At 45.9% G+C, this 25,692-nt stretch overlaps 1 protein-coding gene across 1 annotated transcript in view; it reads left to right on the forward strand.

The window, feature by feature from the left end:
- Positions 1–25,692, forward strand: part of HAUS5 (HAUS augmin like complex subunit 5) — a 1,223,310-nt gene that overhangs the window by 1,017,517 nt on the left and 180,101 nt on the right. Inside the window, exon 19 of the mRNA XM_044080749.1 lies at positions 20,306–20,438. Within this exon, the coding sequence (XP_043936684.1) occupies positions 20,306–20,438 (133 nt within the window). The remainder of the gene's footprint in view (positions 1–20,305; positions 20,439–25,692) is intronic.

The following is a 25,692-nucleotide window of genomic DNA, read 5'->3' on the forward strand; positions in this document are numbered from 1 at the left end:
GGAAACCAGATCATACCCCTTGTGACGAGAAGCAGTGAGTGTGTGGCAGTGGGCTATCTCTGCCAACCACTTTCTGATTGCAGTGCACATTCCAGGGAAGTGCAACATGCTAGCAGACAGGCTCAGCAGAGTTGTACTGATGTCTCATGAGTGGTCTCTGAATCAGTCAGTGGTGAACATCATCTTCCACAAATGGGGTCAACTTTGCTGCAATCTCTTCTCATCTCCCCAGAACAAGTGCAGTAGGTTCTTCCTCTTGATTCCTCCTCAGGGACAGTCAGCAAGAGATGTTGTGGTCCATGCTTGGCCTCCTGGATTACTTTGTCTTTCTGCCTCTGCCCTTGATCCTCAAATTTCTTCAGAAAACTTCCAAGTTGAGGAGCAAGGTAATGCTCATTGTCCCTTTTTGGCCTTGGCGACTCTGGTTCACCTTCCTTTAGTCTCATCTAATTTATCCACCGTGGATGCTAGAACCGCTTGTCCCATCCATCAGGGCAAATTCACCTGGATCCCCCAGGCCTGATACTAACCGCATGGTTTCTCCAATTTTAATGATGGCTAGATTTGCCAGGCTTTCATCCCTAGTCTGAAACATCCTGATCTCCTCCCACAAGTCTTCTACTAGGAGAGAATCTACAAGAGCAAATGGAAAAGATTTTCTGTATGGGCTCAACAGTAGCGGTGAGATCCTTTTACAGCTCCTATTCCAGGAGTGCTGGATTTCCTTGGTTATATTTTTCATAAAGGGTTGAGTCAATCTACAGTAAAAGTACAATTACCAGCCATTTCAAATTATCATATTAGAGAAAATCCATTATCTTTAGCCTCATTTAACTTGTTTAAGGCCTTCCTTAGAGTTACTTTCCTTCTTTGTCCACCTGTTAAAGATCTAACACCCCCTTGGGAATTAACTATGATTTTACAGGGTCTAATTAACCCTTCTTTTGAGCCTTCAACCAAAGTAGATTTGAAATTCCTATCATGGAAGACAGTGTTTCTAGTTGCTATCACTTCTGCAAGAAGAGTACCTGAATTGCAAGTCCTGTCCTCCAAATATCCCTATTTAGTTTTTCATAAGGACAGAGTAATTTTACATACCAGCCCATCCTTTCTACCCAAAACTGTGACTGAGAACAACATTAACCAAGCCATCAACTTACTAGTCTTTTCTCTTTCAATTTCCAAAACAAAAGGGAATATACTCTTCATCTGTTGGATGTTCATAGAAAGTTGCATTTTCATCTAGTCAGGACTAAATCTTTCAGAAAGCCTGACCAGCTTTTTGTACCTTTCTTTGAATGTCAAAAAAGGTAAACAGTCACCAAGACTTCTTTAGCTAAATGGTTAAGGGACTGCATTTCATTTGTTTATGAATCCAAAGGTGATTTGTTACCTCAGCGGATCAAGGCTCACTCTACTAGATCAATGGCAACTTCTCAAGCCTCTTGGGCAAAAGTTTCGATTTATGATAGGTTCATAGGTAGGTACTAGGCTATTAGCCCTAGGGCCTATATAAACCTAGCCAAAAAGGTACCCTGGCTTTTACCACCCAAGAAAATTATTTTCCTGTACCCGTGTCGAGCAGAGCCACAGAAGTGATTCCCAGGGTGAATTTCCTATCTCCCATCCAATCATCAAGATTTTTCTTGAGTGCTAATGAGGAGCTTTGTTTGATATACATAGGTAATTTGTTCCAGAGTATGGGAAGTCTCTGGGACAGGAATCTATCCCTCCAACATATTCTGTTTATTGTGGTGACAAGGTTTAGGTCCCCAGAGCATATATCTTGGAGGGATTGGGATTTCTTTAAGTGGAGCATTTCCAACAGATCTGGGTTTGACATAGCTTTGTATGTTGGGCAGAGATCGCCTCTGAGTAGGCGATATGCGATGGAGTAAAGCTGGAGTTTTTTGAGATGGTCTGCGTAGGGCATCTGTTTGAGGATGGTAATCCTATTTTTGAGGTATTCCTGTGGCCTTTCTAGTTGTTGTAGATGTCTTGTGAGGTACATACCAAAAGGGTATGTTATGTTATTATATTCCATGTTATTTAAAAAAAATGTTGTACCAGTGAAGTAAGTATACATGTAGAGGATGTAGGAGTATCTTTAACCATTGATCTGAAATAGTTAACTTCATTTGATCAGCAACCTGTGGGTATCGGATCCGATCCGGATCCGAGCCAGCAGCTTTCCAAGCTGGAGATCCGAGCTCCTAGCTCCTCCCCCTTACCCATAATACCCCGCTACCTCCCTCCATTCCTCAGATCTCGTTTGCCGCGCTTCTTGAAGCATGAGTGACGAGCTCTTGGCAGTTTGTGAGTAGATTAGAGGGTTTTTATTCTCTAGTTTTCTTCAAAACTGTTTGTGTTCCTTTTCGACCCTTTGTACACTTAGTTAAATTTTCTGTAGTAGTTTGTTAGTTATAGTTCCCCTTCCCCTTATCCATGTGTGTGAAGGTGTGTGTGTGGCTAAAATGGCTGAAGGCCCTAAGGCCGTATTTTCTAAATGCTCTGAGTGTGGCCCTAAGCTGTCCCCAGCTGATGGCCACACTCAGTGCGTTATTTGCCTGGGGGTGGCCCATCTGTCATCAGGCTGCCAAATTTGTGCGGCCTTTAACCCCCGGGCTTTGAAGAACAGGAGGACCAAGTTAATCCTGGCAAGCCTTTTGCCCGCGGATTCTGCTTCGGCCTCCTCTCCCTCAGTGGCACCAGCCGCAGCTGCGGCTGTTCCACCGACTGTTCCTGCTCCCCTGGCCGGGACTCAAACTCCCACTGCAGCCCAGGGAGAGAAGGGACTCCAGGAAAAGAGATCGAAAAGACAAGGAGCGTGACAGGGAGAGGCATAGGAGCCACAAGCGTCGGGCCGATTCTGTCCCCTCGGCCCCGCCGGCTAAGCAGCTCTGCTCTCCCCTGAAGGCCTCCTGGTCTTCCCCCTCTCGGCTTCATTCTCCACGCTTCTCTCTGGAGCTGGAGGAGGAGACCCGGTCACCTTGGCCGTCGAGGTGGCCTTCCCGGCCAGCCTCGGCGGCTTCTTCCAGATCCACTAGGAGCCTTTCGGATGCGGACATGGACCGGATGATGTGTCGCTTCCTCCAGGCCCAGGTGCAGATGGGAATGCTCTTGCCCCCCCCCACTCCGGTGGGGAGCTCGGCCCCCTTCTTTGCCCCCATTGCTCCTTCTCTGATCCACTATTGGGTTTTGGAGCCGCCGGATCCGGGTAGTGTCGGAGCCGGGGTGTCGCTGCCGATAGTAATTGCTACTTCGCTGGCTGTACCCTCGAGTTTGTCGGGTCCTTTTTCGGATCCGACCTCTCGAGGCCATGAGCCAAGCCTCGGATCCAAAGGGGTGAGTGTGTCTTCGGCTCTGATGCTGTTGGAGCGCACCTCTCTTTCAGGTCCGATCGCGTCGGCTCCAGCACCGATCCACACATCGGATGTGAGGGGACTGCTCTCGGATCCCAGGGAGAGCAGTTCTCCCTCGGCCTTCGACGTCGTGGAGAGGGTCCTTTTGAGGGATTTGAGGCCCCAGGTTCATGCTATGGATCCACCCGCCATTCCCTTGCAGACGGGCCTGTCTTCCATCATCCGGCCACAGGGACAGCCTGCGTCTACGTCCCAGATGGTTCCCTTAGAGGAACAAGACTTGATTTGGTAAGCCCTCCTCGGACAGCCCCCCCCCCCCCCGAGGAGGCCCCTCACAAACGAAAGTGTAAAAGGAGGCGCTTGGACTCCCCCGAGTCCCTCACAGAAGACACTGACTTGGAGGAAGGGGAAGAGTCCCCCAGGTCACCCCCCCCCCCCTTCAAGGATGTCTCCTTTGGAGACATCATGGAGATGCTACGCATTAGAGGGGGGTGGTCTGCCCAGAAACCTTCCTCGGATGATTCTGTGTTTCTGGAGGCGTTTGACGCAGGCCCATCTACCTCTTGGGTGTCCCCTCCGGCCGACCCACTGGTAGACCTTATAACTACCAGGGCTTGGAAGGAGCCGGACACTGTAGAGCCGATACCCAGGAGACCAGATAAGATCCTTAGCCCCCTGACAGACAGGACAGCGTGGAGCAAAGGTTCCCCAGTAGATGCCATGGTGGTGGCGGCTGCCACCAAGAAGGAACTGGCGCAGGAAAGTTCCTTGGTACATCCTCCAGACAAGGAGTCTCGGACGATGGACCGCATTGGAAAGTGGATGTTCGCTTCAGCCACCTTCTCTGTAAGGGCGCTGAACTACTTGGCGCATGTGATTCGGCTTCAGCGGGACCTAATCAAAGAGTACGTTGGGTCACTCCCAGAGTCCATGTCGGCCGAGGACAAACGAACCTTCTCGACACGAATGACCACTCTAAAGTCGATATCCAACACTTCTATGCGGCTTCTCTCCCATGCCACGGAGGGGGCGGCTAGAGCCAGCGGAGCAGGCATCGCCTTACAGCGTCGTGCCTGGCTCTGTCTTTGTGATTTTGCGGAACCCTTTAAGGCATCCTTCGCAAACGCTCCGTTTAACTGCTCTACGCTGTTCGGCAAGACCGTCAGCGATATGCTACTCCAGAGCGAGAAAGACGGGAAGACGTCTGCCATCGGAATCCGCTTCTTGGCTCCTCAAAGGTCCTATTCTAGGAACCAGAGAGGACAAAAGAAGATGTGGTTCCGGAAATCTCAAAAATCCCGTTTCGCTCCGGACCCTTCATCCTTCAGAGGCAGGGGAGGACAGGGTGGACACCAGCCCAGAGGCAGAGGGGGGGGCGCCGAAGAATTTCGGGTCGAGAGAACCCTTTTCCGATCGACGTGTGCAGCAACCCTGAGGGGTTGCCCGACTGCTCCTCTCTGGAGGCAGTCGGGGAGGGGTGGCATTTCTCGGAGCACCTAGCACATTGGGAGTCCATCACGACAGATCGCTGGGTGCTCCGAATAATATCAGAGGTTACTCTATTCCCTTCCTGAGTTCTCCCCCTCAGTTGGGGTGCCTCCCCGATGTCCCACCCAACCAGAGGGAGGCGGCAGCCTTAGAGATAAAAGAGCTGCTAAGAAAAAGAGCCATACAGCTCATCCCCCCAGGCCAGTCCGGATCAGGCACTTACTCCAGGTTCTTTTTGTTGCCAAAAAAGATGGGGGACCTAAGGCCAATTCTCAACCTGTCTATACTGAACTTGTCCGAAGCCAACGAAAAAGTCCAGATGGTCACCATTCAATCTATTCTCCCCCTTCTGCAGGAGAACGACTGGATGTGCTCCATAGACCTCAAGGATGCATACTACCACATTCTAATGGACAGGTGATCCAGGAGGTTTCTCCACTTTCGGCTGGGAGCCAGCCATTATCAGTTCAGGGTCCTCCCCTTTGGTCTCACCACAGCCCCCAGGGTGTTCACCAAGGTCATGGCAGTTGCAGAGGCCCACCTGAGGCTTCAGGGAATACAGGTCTTTCCTTACCTGGACGACTAGCTCCTCGCCGCCCCCACCAGGCATCTACTATGCTCGGCCAGGGATTATTTCCTGCATTTGGCCCACCAGTTAGGGATCACTGTAAACTACAAAAAAATCATCCCTTCAGCCTGCTCAGGTCTTGGATTTCATAGGGGCCAGAATAGACACGCTTCAGTCCAAGGCTTTTTTGATGTCGGACAGACTCTGCAACCTAACTCTCCACATCTTAGCTCTTCTGCAGTCTCCAGCCCCAACGGCGGAATTAGTCCTGAGGGCTCTAGGGTCGATGGTAGCGGCTATCAACCTGTCACCCCTAGCCTGCTTGAATTTGAGGGTTTTTCAGTGGACCTTGCAGGTCCAGTGGTCCATCCTTCAACATCCGTTGTACTCCCCTATTCCCCTCAGCAGGGTTTGCAGGGAATCTCTGCTTTGGTGGCTCCATTCCCAAGAGCTTCGGGAAGGGTGCCCTTTTTTGATGCCTCTACCCCAAGCCACAGTGACCACGGACGCTTCTCACCTAGGGTGGGGGGGAGGCATTGCATGGGCAGAACCGTCCAAGGCACGTGGACTCCAACAGAGACTGTTCTGCATATCATTGTTCTGGAGATGAGGGCGGTGCTTCTAGTGTTGCAGGCTCTCCATGCCCTTCTTCCTCTAGGGAATATTGCAATTCAGACAGACATGTCAGTGGTCTGGTACATCAACAAACAGGGGGGGACCAGGTCTTACCCTCTCTGCCGAGAAGCCATGAGAGTTTGGGAGTGGACGGTATCCACTAACCGCTTTCTGCTAGCAACGCACATTCTGGGTCGGTCCAACATTTTAGCGGACAAGCTGAGTTGAACTATCCTCTCACCTTACGAGTGGTCTCTGAACCCCTTAGTAGCGAAACGGATCTTCCTCAAATGGGGTCAACCTTGCTGCGATCTGTTCGCGTCGCCTTCGAACACAAAGTGCAGCGAGTTTTTCGCTCTGATCCCCCCACCGGCGGAGAGCCCCAGAGACGCTTTGGTTCATGCTTGGCCATCCGGTCTTCTTTATGCCTATCCTCCTCTCCCGTTAATGACAAAATTCTTGCAGAAAGCTTGTCAGTTGGGGAGCAGAGTTATCCTCATATCCCATTCTGGCCTCGTCAAACCTGGTTCCCATACCTGCGGTCTCATGGATCTTAGATCCCATTCCGGATCTGATTTCTCATCCTTCGGGATTGCAAACCCCGAACCTGGATGGCTTTCCGCTTGGTTGATCCAGTTCCGTTAGTGGCTAGGACTCCCGGTATCTCGTCCACAGTTAAATCCATCCTGGTGGCCGCACATAAGCCTTCTACCAGGAAAGTCTACAACAGTAAATTGAAACGTTTTTCTATCTGGGCCGGGCATAGGAATTTGGATCCCTTTACGGCTCCCATTCCAGCAGTTCTTGAGTTTTTATCCCAGATTTTTCATCAGGGGGCCAGTTCTTCAACTGTGAAGGTTCAGATGGCGGCCATTTCCCACTTCCACATCGGAGACAATCTTGGTCCCTTAGCTTCCTCTAAGATCTGCAAGACCTTCTTGAAGAGTACTTTTCTGTTAAGACCTCCTGTCAAGAATGCGGTCCCGCCGTGGGATCTAACCTTAGTCCTCCAGGCTCTTACTGGTCCACCCTTTGAGTCTGCAGCTTCGGTTGACTTAAAGTATTTGTCTTGGAAAACTGCCTTCTTGATTGCTATTACCTCAGCTAGAAGGGTATCGGAGCTTCAGGCCCTTTGTACTAAACCTCCGTATCTTGTCTTCCATAAAGACAAAGTTTCCCTCGGGACTAATCCCTCCTTTTTACCTAAAGTGGCTTCCGAAGCTAACATCAGCCAATCCATTAATCTGCCTGTCTTCTTCCCTAACTACCAGAACAAAGGGGAGTACAGACTCCATTCATTAGATGTGCATAGACAGTTGCGCTTTTATTTGCATAGAACTGCTGCCTCTCAAAAATCGGAGCAGCTCTGTTTCCTTTGCCAAGCCATCTTTGGGTAAACCAATAACAAAGGTAACTCTAGCTAGGTGGATTTCTCACTGCATTTTGCTCACGTACAAAATCTCTGGTCGACCTGAGCCCGTGGGAATTCGTGCACATTCTACCCGTTCTGTGGCTACCTCTGCTGTCTTCTGGTCAAGGGTGCCCTTGGATGACATTTGTTCTGTGGCCACTTGGGCTTCCTCTCATACCTTTATTACACATTATAAGTTGTATTTGATATCCAGGGGGAGGGCATCATTTGGCTCTGCAGTGCTCCGGAATATCCTTCCTTGAGGACCTCCCAAGTTTTTGGTAGCTGGGGACTCTGTCCCACAGGTTGCTGATCAAATGAAGTTAACTACTTCAGATAAAGACGTTATGTACTCACCATAACGTTCCATCTGAGTAGGTAACTTCATTTGTCGGCAACCGACCCACCCCTCCGTCCCCCTAACCTATAGTTCGTCACCTGAATGATTGCTGATTCAGGTGGTTTATTTCTTTGGTATTGTGTGCTAATATTGCAAATTCGATCTGAGGACTGGAGGGAAGTAGCAGGGTATTATGGGTAAGGGGGAGGAGCTAGGAGCTTGGATCTCTAGCTTGGAAAGCTGCAGGCTCTGATCCGGATCGGATCCGATACTCGCAGTTTGCTGACAAATGAAGTTACCTACTCAGATGGAACGTTATGGTGAGTGCTTAACTTCTTTTTTTTTCACTTTGTTCTTTTATTCAGAATTATTTTAACTGTTGTCATTGTCAGTGCCCTTTTTCCCATTTTTACATGGGGTTGTATTATTAATACAAGGTCAAGTTATTGAATTTTTTGGGGATATACTCAGTCCTGCTGCATTTAGTCCACACTCTCATCAAGAATTAATATTTTATGTTTCTACATTATATACAAAAATTAGTGTGTATTATTCTTTACATTTTTAATATACACTTTTTGATGATTTATTTGTTGCATGAGGTATGACTAAAGTGGTTCCACTTTGGTTCAGTTCTCATTATTCTTAACACATTTTGTGTAATTTTACTGTAAAGTGACTTAAGTATGGAACAGCCTACCCTTGAAAATCCAAAGCCATGATAAAGAATTTCTGTATAAGAATTATCTTAATGATTCAAGTGAAAATGAAAAACATTTACCTCTATTGTCAAAGACCCATCTTGAAAGGTCCTTGGGTTGTTATTCTCTACTAGTCAGACTTTGGCTTATTTTCAGTGTATTCTTGCATTCCAGCTCAATTTTGCATTTGGCTGATGCACACCATGGCATAATACCAGTTACATAAGCATGCTTGTCACTCGCACAGTTAAGATCTTGATTCTTGCATTTATCATTAAAGTGCTGTGTTTACATGCCTAAGTATCACAAGTGTCCATGTGAAGAAAAGATTACTATACCCATTACAAGTACTGTATCATGGAATACTACAGCATTGGTACTGTTATAAGCTCGAGACATTTGGCCTCATATTTCAGAGGGATGTACACTGGATTGCATCTTATTTCGCTGTGAGAATTTCTCATGTGTGAATTTACTCCTGAAGTACTCTGTGTAAACGCTTTAGCAATGAAGTAGATAACTTGTAATTAAGTTTGTATTCTTTATTAAGGCCTGAACAATTTCACTTGCATGTGCTATTGCAAACTCTTTGCCATGAAATGAAAATAAATATCAAAAGTAGAAAAAGCTACTAGAGCTCTTTGGAGAGAATGGTGATAGTCAAAAAAGTACAACACCTCCTTGCATATGTTACAGAATCAGCTTAAGGTTGGGCACATAAATGTCAGTCTAAGGCTTGAATCTCCTCACGGACAGATCAGTGTCATGTCAACCCTTGTAAATGTTCTTCATATTGATCACTGCTACAGTAGCCTTATTTGTTAGGGTATATCTTGCCAAGGATATAACAGATGTCCAGTTTCCAAAGATTCAGGGCACCTTCCACACACCCAAACTGTCAAGCAGCTCGAGCTGAGCTGACCACCTGGGTCCAGATTTCTTACCCACATGAGACAGCAGACCCCCAAATTGAGTCCGTCTAGTCATTTAACACTGGCTCTATAATATGCCAGGCAGTTGTCTGGTGGGAGCTTGAAATGTACATTACAAAATCTCTGTATTAGGAAGCTGTCTGAATCACACTTCAATCCCAGTGCAGGTCTTTCTCCACACCACACTGCCTTTTGCTCTCATATTCTCACGTGCCATCTATCTTGCACGTATTGTAGTTCACATGTTTGCCAGCTGGTAGGATTCTGTGTAGCTTTAGAAGACCTTGAGGTCACTGTATTGGAGAGACACAGGGATAGTGAGTCTGTTCCTTATTTGCAGTTACTGTCAATCTGATGTGCAGCCTGGACTTTTACCTGTATTTTCCCACCGCCACCCAAGAAGTGACTATTGGATTTTCCAAGGAAGAAGCCTGAGGAGGTCATTCTTCCCTCACTACCTGTTATCAGTGCTCTCAGAGCAGGCTTGAGACACTCTAACTCTGCATCATCTGCATCCACTAAAAGACTAATGCCTTTTGCAAGCTACCACCTGAGTGGTCATATATCACTATGTGCACTAGTGTTGACTCCTGTATGATCTCTTCAGTCCGGCAGAAGTTTCAAAGATCAGAATATTTTTGTTACCTTTGCTGTGGACAAGTGCAAAGCTTTGGACAAGTATGGCTCTGCCATAGTAGGACTTAAAGCTCACAGCCAGTCATCTTTCTTGCACCAGTTCTGATCTGGTGAGGAAGGGCACTGATCACTTCAGGACTTCCATAAGTTTGAGGTTAAGCAGAGCCTTCTTTTGTCCTTTTGTAATGTTAACTTTTGTAACAGTTTGGCTGGGGACCATAGGCTTGAATGTAAGTGTATGTTGTATGGTGTGACTGAGACTGTCTTCTGTCAAGGAGAAGCCCAGGAGCATGGTTCTAAGTGTCCAGACTTTAGGCAGCATAAGGATGCCACTGTAGAAGTCCTTGTGACCCATCTTCTGCCACTTCCACGGTTTCCATGATGGGTTTGTGGCACAGAGGAATAAAGCACTGATTGCTATCAGCTAAAGTCTTATTACAGTCTATACACTGGAGGAGGTGGGAGAGAGGGTAGGACAAGAGTAACCAACATCAGGTCACCTAGCTTGAGGGGAGGAAGGGTAGCCCCTATCTGTCACATAACTGGTACCCTGTGGGGCCAGGTGATTTAGTATGCAGCTGTACAAGTCAAAAACTCTGCACTCATCAAGCTGTGTTTGCACAGTAGCTACTTTTCAGTCCTTGTATGGATGTGTGTACTGTACACAAAGAGTAACTGTGTGATTTCTGCATGTCAAGCCACTTCAGGAGACTTCATAGACTCTGAATAAGACCACAAACCCTGTTTGGATACTTGGATGACATCCACCTTCTCCAGTCAGAGCTTGCCCTTCACCTGATGCCTACTGTTATGAATGTGGCAAGGCAAATTTCCATTGTAGAATGGAATGATGTAAGGTACAGCAACCAAGTACTCTAAGCTCAAGTATGTGATGGAATGTAAGGATGAGACTGATGGTTGGTAGGTAAGCGGGGGGGGGGGGGTTACCATCTGAAAATGCATTCCCCCTCCCATTAGGCATGGAAGCTCCAAAAAGGAAACAAGCTTCCTTTATATTCATGGAATGTTATCATGAACAAGTGGGTGATGAACTAAAAGAATGAAACTAAGGGCTGATGGGCATTAGGGTTAGCACCTGGAACAAAATTCCCCTCTTCTTCTGTTAAGCGTGACCATTCCAAGCTGTATAATGTATTTGCCCTTCCACAACTGATGGTCATCCAGGTAGTCAGCTCTCTTGTGGTCCCGCAGCACTTCTAATAATCTGGGATTTCACATTGGAGGTAGTTCTTCAAGTTTGCCCTGGTTTGGAGACACAAAAAGACCATTGAGACCAGTGATTTCTAGATGTGGCCTACATTCTGGAGCACCTTGAGTCTCCCTGAGAAAGGGGCTTCACTGATTGGTCAGTGCTTGTCAGCAGAGTTCTTGGATATTCCCAAACTGTACTGTTTGAAGAACCATAGAAGCTATTAGAATAAGGGACGAGGGTCTAAGGCGTTAGCTAAACTCTTTTTGATCCCAAAGAGGAGAGGATAAGTTTCACTGCATTAAGGAACACCATGATTTCAGCCAAAACATTGGTTATGCTCTTATGTCTGCAGGAGGTCTGCATGGTGTCATGGGACATGATGAGGATGCCTTTTGATGCTTCGGTATCTGGGGAATCACACAAGAAAATTCTCTAGTTCACTTTGAGTAGGCAGCACTTGCAGTATAAAGTGCTTCCATTTTGGCTTTTCTATGTGCCCAGCTTTTTCACTGTGATGTCTAGGATTTGTGGCTGAAGCTTAAGAGGAAGAGAGTCTATTTTTCATGTACATTGAAGGCTGGCTCCTTGGTAGCATTTTTCAAGGACTTCTTGGAAGCAAATTCTATTGAGTACACCCCAGGAAGCAGTCATTAGGGATCTCCATAAATTGGAAGACATTCTTCTGAGATGTGCTTTTCTGGGATTGCTAGCTACCATAATATGGTGCTTCTGCATGCCTGAATTTGAAGTGAATGGTGAGGCATAAGTAGCTTCAGAATCACTGTACATTTAGACACTTGCTCTTAATGTCTCTCAGTAAGATGTGTGTACTAGTCCTGTAAATATAATTTAATCAGAAGTATTTGTAGGGTTAACACACAGGTCTTATATATGTATATTTTTCATTCTGACAACGGATTAATTGTATTTTAAATGTAGAGCTCCGCTGGTGCTTAACCATGCAACTTTGTTCAGTATTTCAGTATGTTTCGTTAAGATGACATTTTGCATTAGACGATATTCAGTTCATTAGTTAGACAATTGCATATTGGAAGTTAGTCTGAAGTCTTTGTCAAGAGACAAAAGAGCTTATGTGAGTTGTACTTAATAAAGTTATCTGTGCTTGGAATGAGTTGTTTTGTGTCAGAAGGCATTTGAAACTTCTAAGTGTCGCAACATATCATTGCGCGACTCATCTGTGGTTACTTGTATGCAAAATATAAGGGCTAAAAACTACCATGGGAACATGAGACTAGGCTTTTTAAGATCCTCACAGGTCAAAATAGCCTAGTACATACATATGAAACTATAATATGCAAAGGAACAATGGGAGGGCATCTGTATTGCACCCAAGTTTGCAACAAAGTCCTGAAAATTTAGGATTTTTGCTTGGAAGTATACTTCAGAGATTTTTTCCCTCAGGTAGTTAGCAAATGCTATTGGTGTGATGGAAAGGGAGAGGTAATTGGGAACATTTTTTTTTTTTTTTTTTTTTTTTTTTTTTTTTTTTTTGGGAATGCAACAAGTTGGTAGATTTTAAAAATTCCCTGCAGAGAGTACTTTGTCATAGATGTTGGGGGAGCAAGTGTTTATAATTTAGGAAATGGTTATTTTGAGCTAGATTATATGTTCTGAATTGCCCAGAAATAGTATGACCTTACTAAGTTTATTGCTGTTGCCTGGCAAAAAAGCAGTTCGTAGAAACTGGAAATCAAAATCTAAACAAACTGTAATCGAAAGTACTGAATACTGTAAAGGAGATGAAGGAAATAGAGGTGTGATCTTTAGAAAAATGAAGAAGTAAATAAAGTACATAGAAATAAATGGGATTTGTGGGAACATTATACACAAAATAATGTTCAGGAGGAGTTTGTTTTAAGGTAAGCCAGGAAATGAGCAATTTATCTAATGTTGGAGTGAATGATAACTGTTTGAAAGAAAACATGCATGTGTGATGCTTGAAAATAATGAAAAAGTTACTGTGATATTTTCCTATTTAAGTGTGTATACCTCAGTCATTGTTTAAAATGTGAGAATTTAATAAAGGTGTTAGAAAACAGATGACAAATAAATGAAAAATCTTAACTTAAAATCATAAAAAAAGAGCTACCTTAATGGAGTTCTGCATCTCCGTCATCCTCGCAATGCCCAGTGAGATCAGAACTTCATGATAGTAGATAGATTTTCCATATGTGGTTTGACCCTGCTACCTTAGTGACATTGATCTTCATTGCTTTAAACGTAATTTTCTGTCTTCACTTTGCAGTTCAGAGCTTCAGGCCCTTAGTTGTTAGGGATATCTGTTTTTCACCAAAGATATATCTCTTCCAGGAAGACCCCCCCCCTAAATATAGTTTCAAAGGTTTCTCTGATGTAGGTCTTTAATCTTCAAGTGTTCTTTGTTGTGGCAGAAAACCCAGGGGATTGAGGGAGGGAGTGAGCCCTTCACACCCTAGGCATGGTCACTTGTGCTTGCTACCTGAGTAGATTGCACAAGTTTAGGAAGCCTGATCAGCTGTTTATATCCTGTTGTGTTGGATTGTATCTTGCTTATCCTACATTCTAGCATCAGACATGCTAATACTATCATCATTGGTTGGCCAATACCATTTCACCACTCCTTGATAACATCAGGTAGGCCTTTAGAAAGATTTACTATGTTTACTAGAAGCATGTTCTATTCAGCAAATTTAGGGCATCACCACAACCTGTTCTTAAAATAGACACTTTCGTTCTTTATTCATACACAAAGAACTTTTTCAGATCATGTTTATTTATGTGCTTACTTTATTTTAATGTACTTAACTATGAAATTCTGTTTATTTTATTTCAATGCATGTGATCACTGTGAAATTATTAGTGGGTATGCCCCATTTAAAGGAGAGGCCTTTGGAGAAAAGCTACGTTACAAAAATTTTAAATAAGGTATTGTATGACCAGAGGCATAGCTAGGGTGATGCGAAGGCCGTGGTTGCGTTCGGCACAAGGTCTAGGGAGGCACAAGCAACAGATGCCGATGGTGTGAAAGTGCAGTGCTGGCATTCAGAAATAAAAGTTAATGTATTTGTGGTCACAGCTAAAATGCTGAAACTCTTCATGCATGGTAGTTTATGGTACAAAAGCTCTTTTTTTTTTCCTTTCAACTTCGAGAGGATACCGACTTCGAAAAAGGAGAGGGGTCTGCAAAAATATGCCCCCCCCCCCACAAAGATGCCTCTTTGGCAACCTTGTGGAGTTGCTTCACCAGCGCAGGGGTTGGACGGCTGAAGCCCCATCTGAGGAGGAGTCAGTATTTCTGGTAGCCTTCTGGGTTGTCCCATCCACTTCCTTGGTGCTTCTTACTCAGATGCACCTATTGACTTAGTGTCTCAGGAGGCCTGGAGGGAGCCCAATACAGTGGAACCAATTTTAAAAAAACATGATAAGATCTTGTCCACTCCCAAGGATTGACATCATTGGAGTAAGGGTTCTGCCATTGATGCTGTTGTGGTGAAGGCAGCCACCAAGAAGGACATCTCAGAAGAGTGTTCATCAGTTCACCCTTCTAACAGGGAGTCTAGAGAATTAGACCAATTAGGGAAGCACTCTTACTTGTGAGCAACTTTTGGTCCGTGTGTCAAACTACCTGGCTCATTTGACAAGACGTCAGTGAGACTTTGTGTCTGAAGTGTTAGGAGTGGTTAAGACACAACAGACACCAGAGTTTCCAAAGACTCTGGAGACACAGTTGTCCACCTTGCAGTCTATTGATAATGTGTCCATCAGTCTGTTTCATGGCAGCTGATGACGCATCCTAGCCATCACACTTGAATGAGATTGCCTGACTTTGCGTACTGCTGCATTGCATCCTTTATTAACACCCCCTATGATGGCTGTTCACCTTTTTGGCCTAAGAGTAAAGACACTTTGTCCAGGAGCTAACAAGATAGAAAGACATAATTTGTAGTCAGATTGTGTTTTGCTACCCCGCTCCCCCCAGTGGAACTTCTCGAGGAATCAGAAGAAGGGATATCTGTTTAAAAAAGCACAGCAGTCTCTTCAAGATGCACGTGTTGAAAGATCCCCCCTGTGGCGGGTATAACCAGAATGGGCACTGCCAATGTGGCAAGGTGGTCCGCAGTACCAGGGCTTCCATGGTCTCTTTCTTGGGAGGCCCTTCTGCCATCCCTGAGAAGTTGCCCAACTGTCCTGCTCTGGAGGCAGTCAAGGTCGCTTTGCAGTGCACTCAGAAGCTTGGGAAGCCGTCACCTCAGACGGATGGGTGGTGAGAGTCGTATCCAGAGGCTACAAATTCTGTTTTTTCTGCCAATACAAAATGCCAAGCACCTTACAGAAGTGCCACCACGTCAGAGAAGGGATGCAAAAGTGGTTAGTAAATCAAGTCATCCCAGAGGTCCCACTAGTCCAACGTGGATCTGGTGTCTATTCTAGCTTCTTTATGGTCTCACTGAAGAATGTGAACCTCAGTCCAGTTTTGGATTTCAACAAATTGAATCACTTTGTGAAGCATACCAAGTTCCAGATGGTTACTTTGCAGACCATTCTACCCCTCTCTCTTGAGGAAGGACTACTGGATGTGCTCAGTTGACTTCAAGAACACCTGCCATCATGTAAATATAGCAAGGCACTCCAGGAGGTATCTGCGCTTCGGCCTGGGAGCCAGTTATCAGTTCAGAGCACTGCCCTTTGGACTTGCCACCATCCACCTGGGTATTCATCAAGTGCATGGCAGTTGTGATAACCTGGCTCTGGTTGCAAGGTTTCCAGTTCTTCCCTTACCTGGACGATAGGCTTCTAACTGCCTCCACAAGGGCGTTGCTGGTCAGGGCCTTGGACTCTTTACTCCAGTTGTGCCTTTCTTTGGGAATCACCGTAAGCTATCAGAAGTCCAGCCTTTAGCCAGTTCAGACTTTGGAGTTCACAGGCTGCCAGTTTAACACATCATCTTAGATTGCAAAACTCCCATCTGCCCTTCATTCTCACATCATTGCCTTACTATCTTACAGGAAACCTCTCTCTTCCTTGGTCCTTAAACTCTTAGGGTACATGACTGCAGCAATCTGCTTAATTCCTTTGGCAAGGTACCACATGAGGATAATACAGTGGACACTAGTAATGCAATGATCTTACTTGACTCACCCTGTGGAGTTTCCCATTATATTGACAGAGGTTTGTCAAAATCAAATCAGGTGGTGGTTGGAGTCTCTGCTGGTGTTGGCTGGAAGACTGTTTGTTCTACTCCCCACAGGGTATGGTCATAATAGACACCTTCCTTCCTTGGGTTAGGGGGTTCATTTTGAAGGAAGGTAGTTCAAGGGATTTTGGTCTGCAATAGAGGTCAGTCTTCACATCAGTGTCTTAGAGATGAGGACAGTCCTCCTTGCATTGCAGGACTTTCTCCCCAAGGGTGTGTTTTCAGTGCAGCGAGGTAATATGTTGGTTGTCTGGTATCTGAGCAAGCTGGGAGGAACCTGATAATATCCTTTTTGGCAGGAGGCCATGAGAGTTTGGCAGTGGGCAATTTTGTCTCAATGGTTTCTGATAATAAAACATATCCCAGGGAAATCCAACATTTTAAAAGACAGACTGAGCAGGAATATTCTTTCCTTGCTAGTGATCCCTAAATCAAAGTGTAGCTGCTTGGATTTTTCTGCACTGGGGCACTCCCTGTTGTGATCTTTTTGCTTCCCCATCCAACACCAAGTGCAGCCTTAGTTCCTCCACAGGAACAGTTAGCCAGAGTCTCTCCTGTATGCTTGGCCACTGAGCCTGCTGTATGCATATCCTCACACTCCTTTTGTAATAAAGTTCCTCCAGAAGGCTGCCTGTTGCAGAGCGACTTTGATTCTCATTACCACTTTTTGGCCTGAAGTGCGGTTCCCCTTTCTATGGCCTCTTCTGAGTTACTGTCCTTGGGTCTTAGATCCCATTCCGGATCTGATTTCTTATCCAGCGGGCTTGTACCCCCCTGTCCCACCTCCAAACGCTTAGGTTAATGGCTTGGGTTTCTCCAATCCTTCTGATGGCCAGATATCCCAAGCTCTTGGAGAGGTCTGAATTTTGTCCTCTTCTCCAAAGTTATCTATTCACAAAGTCAATGCTAGCAAGTGGAGACATTTTACTTTTGGTCTTCTAAAGGCTTGAACCTCTTTTTAGTGCCTTTGGATACTATTTTGATTTTTTTTTTACTGACTTACTTCAATTGGGATCTAGTTATTCCGCTGTTAAAGTGCAATTAGCAGCTGTTTCTAACTTTCACATTTCCACAGGCAATAATTCTGTAACAGCATTAAAGATTTCAAAGGCTTTTCTCAGAGCAACCTTTTTATTGCAGCCCCCTGTTCAGGGCACTCTGTGTGAGATTTGCTTTTTATGCTTCATGTGCTTTCAGGACGACCTTTTGAGCCTTCAGCAATGGTTTCTCTAAAGTTGCTGTCTTGGAAGGCTCTCTTCCTTGTAGCTGTTACTTTAGCCAGATATGTAATAGAGCTGCAGGCTTTATCCTCAGTGCCTCCATATTGTTTTTTTATATAGACAGGCTATCTCAGAACAGACACTGTTTTTCTGCCTAATGTGGCATCTGAAAAACGGTTTAAATCAGAAGATTCAATTACCAGTGTTTGCCCTGGATTTTTCAAACAAAGGAGAATATTTGCTTCATTGTCTGTTCATGGGCAACAAAGATTTTGTTTGGATAGAGCCAAGTTTTTCAGAAAGTCTAATCAGTTGTTTGTCTCTTTTTCAAAGGCATTGTTGGGAAAGTCAGTGTCTAAGTCCACTTCATCTAAGATGATATGCTGTGGATGATATTTGTGCTGCTGCTACTTGGGTGGGTCCATATACCTTTGTGTCTCACTACAAGCCTGGTATTGACTCAAGGTCTTGGTCCTCATTTGGTTCCACAGTATTGTAGGACCTCCCTAGGGTGTAATGTGGCTGGGAACTCTTGTTTTACAGGTTGAACCCAGATAAAAAAGACAACATCTGAATGAAAGTTATGTACTTACTGTAATACTAGATCTGTATTGTCCGTTTCCATCCGGTCCAACCATCCCTCCCACCTGCCCCCCTCCTGTGTTGTGTTTCTCTCAATACGTAGATAACTGAGTCATGGAGGCTTCTTCTTTTCATTCTTTGGGGATCCTTGGTGTCATATTTTTTTCAGAATTAGCAGTGGGAAGATGTTACAAGAGGAAATCTCGATCTGAGGTAATTTTTTATAGAGCTAGGTGTTATGGGTAAAGGAGGAGGCACTCAGGGAGCTGAAGTTTTTTGGAAATGGCTGGTCTCAGAACAGAGTTGATCTGATAACTCACAGGTTGAACCAGACAGATTCAGACAACATTGATCTATCATTATGGCAAGTACATAACTTTCATATTTGTGAATATTGTATTTTTAATGCTTGGTTCTTAATTGTATATTTCATCCTTGGATCTGATGTTGTCTTTTCTGTCCGTTCCTCAAAGTATGGGTCCTTGATCTGACCTTGGCCATCCTTAAGCTTTGGATCTGGTGCTTAGGCACCTCCCCCTACCCATAATCCCTTATGCAAGGAATAAGCTAGCTCAGATCTTTTTTGCCGCCATTAGCACTCTATGGGTATTTAGTGCTCAGGAGTAGTTAGTGTTAATTTTTTCCCCACTAGATAAGTACCTATCTCTTTCTTTCACCTCCTCACATCCTTTGCAACTGTTTTCTCCCCAGTTTATCTTTCCTTATAAAAATTTCCTTATAAACAAAACAAAAAAAAAGATAAAACATCCAAACAAGGGTAGAATCTGCACTGATTGAAAACTTGTAAACAAACTAATATGTGTGGACAGGGGAAAGCCTAAGGAAGTTGTGCCTCACCGAGGAAACCAGGTGACAAGTTTAAAAATGCAGAAGAACCACAAAGTGAGCCATACCAAATCCACCGAAGTACGCTTCCAAAATAAAATGCCTTCAACAAATCCACCAAAGTTAGTACATGTGAAAAAAATAAAAAAACTTTAATGTTGTAACCCAAGCACAGTAATATAAGGTGTTAAGTGCTTTCATCCAATTTAATGTGAATTTGGACTTCTTCAGAACAAACTATGCTCACAAATGAGTTAACTTAAATACATGATATCTTGATGCAATATGTGGGAATTAAAGGGCCAACCACCAAGTAAAACACTTTATTAGTAAACATCTATAGGTACATCTAAAAACAGTGGAAATAGTAAAAGCTCCCTAAAAAAATTCAAACTTAACTTCATGGCTTCCTCTAGAACTTTCTTCTCTAATATTCCAGTTGATGATGTATGTGCTGCAGCTACCTGGTCCAAGGTACACACATTGATTTCACACTACAAATTAGTAGATCCTCATTTGGTTGGCCTGTGCTCAGGAATATTCTCATGTACGACCTTCCGAGTAAAAAAGTAGTTGTGAACTCTGTCCCATATGTTGAGGAATGAATGGAAAAAACAGCGGCAGACATGAAAGTTGTGTATTCACTGTAATGATAGATTGGTCTGTTTCCGTTCTTCAAATACTACCACCACCACCACCCATCTGTATGTACTGTTATAATATTCCCATTCTGAGATGGTTCTTGCTGGCCTTGACTCCTGAAGGTCGTGTTTCTCTTTTTCATTCTCCTTATTTGTCGTGTAGTGCTAAGGTTACCTAGGTTATTGATATACTGATACCTTAATATTTTTAAAATTCCCTTTTTTTATTAGCAGGCAAACTTGATCTATGGTAGCCCATTCCTTGCACAAGGAATTATGAGTAGGGCGAGGAGCCTGAACACCAGTTCTAATGCTTGAGGATGTCCATGCCCACATCTGAGGTCAGATCCAAGGCCCATACATTGAGGAAGGACGGAAACGCACAACACTGATTTATCATTGTGGTGAATACATAATTTTTGTTTTATTATGATTTATTTGTTGATTGATTAATTGATTTTTTTTTTTTTTACCAAAGCAGAATAACAGCACACAGGAGTCTTTTCTGCTTGCATTTTACTTTGATATTTTTTGTCTGTACCTCTACTTCACTTAGGCCCCAGAACAGATTATGTACCATGTGGCTGATAAAAAGCTTCAGAAGATTTTGTTAAGCAGCCATCTGCAGTTCAAAGAAAGTGCTTTGAAAGTACTTGAACAGAAGCTGTCAGCAGCTCCAGATACACAAGGTAAAAAGATGTATTTGCGTTAAAAGTAATGTACAGTGGTTTGTGCAGCACATTTTCTTATAACTTAACTGGTGAAAATGTTATCTATATACTTTTAACATTGCTTTTGTGCAGTTTGTATGACCTTTTTGTTTTTGCTGTCATGGTGAACAAGTACTCATTTTATATAATAATTTATTTATGTATTTATTGACTTTGTAAATTAGGCATCAGCATTCAGGACCTTTCTTAGCCTCAGTATGGCCCATGAACCTATGCTGATAATGAGCATGTAGCATGACTGAGTAATTAAAACATTTTAAATATGTACAGAATGTTGGGTAGCAACTTTAAAGATAACAAATGTAATCATAAGCATAAATATTCATTGCCAAAAAAAATGTTGAAAGACGTAGATAATTGATCAAATGTAAACCCTAGTAAGTTTGAAGACCTTTATGTTGGAAAACGGAGAACGTTGAGAATTACAGAACAAATGATATCAAGAAGGAAGATGCACAGTGCTTTCAGTAAGCATATTTACATAATGGCGAAGGCATATATACTTATTTTTCATTCCATTCTGATTTGTGATGTCCTTCATTGATCACTATTGGAGTATCCTGCCAAGGATGCCATGTATATGGCCAGTATACCAAAGTTTGGGCTCATCCTTCTCACATTATATGTCCAAAATATGTCCCAAGTGAGAAATTGCAAAGTAGTATATAAAGGACTTACTGGGTATGAGAATCCTCAGAACATTTTTGCTGCCAACTGGAACAGTGAAACTTCTCTTTTGCTTTGGTTTGTCAGACATACAGTCTGTGTCAGTTTCGCTTGCGAGTGTTCAGATAAGTATCCTTGTTAAGGAAACTTCCTCTTTTCATTTTTTGACTAAATATTTGTTTTGTTTTTTTTTTTTTAGTCACCTAGGAAGGGTAAATGGGACTGTGGGAGATGGAAACCTTGTAAAGATAGTCGCACTAAAATTTATTCTGCTTAGGGCACAGTCACAACCATAAAGAGTGCCCTATTTGTCAATCATTTGTGCCTAAAACTTTAAGGAGTTGCTTATCTTCCCTCAGATTATGCTTAGAAAACCACAGACTGGAGGAGCTTGTATGTGGGGTAAGATGGCTTCCAAGTATTCCTAGTCAGATCTCCTTCAGCAGCTGAGAAGGAAGCTTAAAAGTTGAAGCCTGAAGCTTCCCAGTGAGACCCTCATATAAATGCTGTGACACCTGAATAATCATAAGAATTAGTAGCAGCTGGAGGATAAAATTCCACTGGAACAAAAAATCCAAAAAAATGAAAAAAAAATCCAGGGATAACACCACGGCTGAGGCAGTAAAATGTTTAATAGAACAAAAGTTAGAGCTTTCACGTTCTCTCACTGAACGCTTCTTCAGACATTAAAACAACCCAATACACATTTCTTATACAACAGTAAAACCAATGATCTGAAGTAGGAACTTCATTTGTCAGCAACCTTCGGGATACGGATCCGATCTCGGATCCGAGCCGGCAACTTCTTTCACAGCATAGATCCGAGCTGCTAGCTCCTCCCTTTACCCATAATCCCCTGCCAACCCTGACTGACCCCAGATCTAGTTTGCCGCTCTTCAAGCAACAGCTAGATTCCAGAGCTCTTGGTCAGATTTTGTGAGAAAAGAAAGTTTTCACTTTTTTTCTTATACTCTTTTTGAGCAAGTGTCTGTGTGTGTGTTTAGGTTTCCCTTACCGCTAATTTCACTCTTTTTAGCTTAAATTAGCTTAATTTTTTATCTTTTATTTCTCCTCCCTGCCCTCGCTGGTCGCAGTGTGTGTGTGTGTGTGTGTGTAGTGTGTAGGGGCCTAGCGGGTGTGTTTCCTTTTAGTGATGTCGGAGGCCCCTAAAGCCATTTTTTTTTAAATGCACAGAGTGTGGTCACAAGCTTTCACCGGCTGATGGCCACACTCGGTGCATTAGGTGACTTGGGGTTGAACACCTCTCCTCGGGTTGCGCGATTTGCGCTGCGTTCAACCCCAGGGCACTTAAGGATCGGAGGTCGAAGCTGGTTCTGGCGGGCCTTTTGCCCCCAGACCCGGCTCCGGCCTCCGGTACTTCGGTGACCGCTACCCAGTCCTCGGTAGCGGCCACTCCTGCCCCCTCCCTCCGGGACTCAACCTCCCACTGTGGCTTCGGAGGAGAGGGAGGCTAGGAAAGAAAAGCGGAGGGAGAAGCACCTTAAGCGGCGGGCCGAGGACTCCTCCTCGGCCCCGCCTGCCAAACGGGCTTCTCCCTCCAGGGTTTCTGGTTCGCCTCCTCCTCGGATCCGATCCCCTTGCTTCTCACTGGGACCCGAGGAGGAGGTGACCCGGTCCCCGTCGAGGTCATCGAGGTGGCACTCCAGGCCTGCCTCGGTGGCCTCCTCGAGGTCCACCTTCAGTATGTCAGATGCGGACATGGACCGGATGATGAGGAGGTTCATCCAGGCCCAGATGCAAATGTGAGTGCTCTTGCCCCCCCCCCCTCCGGGGGGGAGCTCGACCCCCTTCTTTGCTCCTATCGCTCCTTCTCCGACCCACCTTCTGGGTTCAGAGCTGTCGGAGCCGAGTCGCGTTGGATCCGGGGGTGGGTCGGAGCTGACAGTGCTAGGCACTTCGGCTCCGACCATTCCCTCGAGTTTGTCGGATCCGACCTCTCGGAGCCGTGGGCCGAGCTTCAGATCCGAGGGACTCGGTGTGCTTTCGGCCCCGTCCTGGTCGGAGCACGCGGGTCCTTCAGATCCGATAGTCTCGGCTTCGGGTCCGATCCCCGCCTCGGATCCGAGTGGGAGTCGGATCTTGGATCCGTCAGAGAGCGGCTCCCCCTCTGCTTTCGCGGTGGTGGAGAGGGTACTGTTGAGTGCATCCAGGCCTCCGATCCTGGCTTCGGCTCCCCCCTGCACTCCCTCTCAGCTGGTCCTGGCTCCCCTCACCCGGCCTTCGGGGCAGCCTGCTTCAGCGCCTCTAGGTGTTCCATTGGAACAGGATATTGCTGGTGAGGACTCCTCAGACAGCCCCCCCCAAGGAGGTTCCTCTCAAGTCGAAGTGCAATAGGAGGCACGTGGACTCCCCTGAGTCCCCCTCACCGAAGATACGGACTTGGATAAAGGGGAAGGCTCCCCAAGGTCACCCCCCGAGGATGTCTCCTTTGGAGACATCATGGAAATGCTCAGAATCGGGGGGGGTGTGGTCTGCCCCCAAGGCTTCCTCCGATGAGTCCGTATTCCTAGAGGCGTTCGAGGCAGGGCCATCTACCTCTTGGGTGTCCCCCCCCCGACCCCTTGGTGGATCTTATAGCCACTAGGGCTTGGAGGGAGCCGGACACTGTAGAGCCTGTTCCCAAGCGCCCGGACAAAATCTTGAGTCCCCCGACAAAGAGAACCCATTGGAGCAGAAGTCCCCCTGTGGATGCCATGTTGGTGGCGGCAGCCACCAAGAGAGAGTTGGCTCAGGAGAGCCCCACGGTTCATCCGCCGAGCAAGGAGTCTCGCGAGATGGACCGCCTTGGGAAGCGGGCCTTCAGTTCAGAGACCTTCTCCATGAGGGCCCTGAACTATATGGCACGAGTCATTTGGATGCAGCGGGATCTAATCAAAGAATACGCTGCTTCCCCCCTAGGGTCCATGTCAGAAAGGGGACAAGCAACTGTACTCCTCCCGAATGTCCACCCTACATTCTATTTCCAACACCTCTATGCGGCTTTTGTCTCTCGCCACTGAGGGAGCCGCTAGAGCAGGCGGAGTCGGGCTGGTCATGAGGAGGCAAGCCTGGCTCCGACATTGTGACTTCTTGGACCCCTTTAAGGCATCATTTGCGAATGCCCCTTTTGATGGTTCTGCATTGTTTGGCAAAACCGTTCGCGACACCCTTGTCCAGAGCGAGAAAGACAGGAAGACGTTGTCTGCTGTCGGAGTCCGCTTCTCTGCTCCCCAGAGGTCCTTTGCCAAGAACCAAAAGGGTCAGAAGAAGATGTGGTTCCGGAAATCACATCAGTCCCAGTCTGCTCCGGATAACCAGTTCTCTCGTGGCAGAGGAGGACAGGGAGGACGCCGCCCTAGAGGCAGAGGGGGTCCCAGGAATTTTGGGTCCAGAGAACCCTTCTCTGAGAGGCCCACACAGAACCCCTGAGGGGTTGCCTGGCTGCTCCACTCTGGAGGCAGTCGGGGGACGTTTTTTGAGACACCTAGCAATGTGTGAGTCCATAACAACGGATCGCTGGGTGCTTCGTGTTATATCCAGAGGCTACCAAATTCCCTTTCTTGTAACCCCCAGAATCAGAAGCCTCCCCGATGTACCACCCAATCAGAGGGAGGCGGCTGCTGCAGAAATTCAGCAGCTCTTACACAAAAGAGCCATCCAGCCCGTCCCCCCAGATCAGCTCGGATCAGGGTTTTACTCCAGGTTCTTTCTGGTGCCAAAAAAGACTGGGGACGCGAGGCCCATCCTGGACCTCTCTCTCTTGAACCTGGCAGTACCAAAAGTAAAGTTCCGGATGGTCACACTGCAATCTATTCTCCCACTACTGCGCGAGAACGACTGGATGTGCTCAATAGACCTCAAGGATGGCATACTATCATATTCTCGTAGACAGACGCTCCAGGAGGTTTCTCCGCTTCCGGCTGGGAGCCAGCCATTTCCAGTTCAGGGCCCTTCCCTTCGGTCTCACCTCAGCCCCAGGGTGTTCACCAAGGTCTTGGCAGCGATAGCGGCCCACCTGAGACTCCAGGGAATTCAGGTCTTTCCATACCTAGACGACTGGCTCCTTACCGCCCCAACAAGGCATCTTCTTTGCTCATGCAGGGATTATTTCCTCAGTCTGGCTCCACTCTTAGGGTTGACCATCAACATGGCCAAATCCTCCATGGCTCCTGCACAAGTATTGGATTTCATAGGGGCGAAGTTGGACTCCAGACTGATGCTTGCTTTCTTGACTCCGGATCGGCTTCAGAACCTGAGGTTGCACGTGCAGGTCATCCTTCAACTTTAAGCTCCTTCGGCAGAACTGGTTCTGAGGGCTCTAGGGTCCATGGCGGCAGCAATTCCGCTGCTGCCATTGGCCCGGCTGAATATGAGGATCATACAGTGGACCCTCCAGGTACAATGGTCCCTATCTCGCAATCCCCTGTCTCATCCCATTCCCCTAAGCAGGGTTTGCAAAAGGTCGCTCGTGTGGTGGCTCCAGTCCCCCAATCTCCACACGGGATGCCCCATCTCGCTGCCTCCGCCAGTCGCCACAGTGACCACG

The sequence above is a fragment of the Protopterus annectens genome, chromosome 8.part0 (assembly GCF_019279795.1).
Source record: "Protopterus annectens isolate FY-2018-M chromosome 8.part0, PAN1.0, whole genome shotgun sequence".
NCBI lineage: Eukaryota > Metazoa > Chordata > Ceratodontiformes > Protopteridae > Protopterus > Protopterus annectens.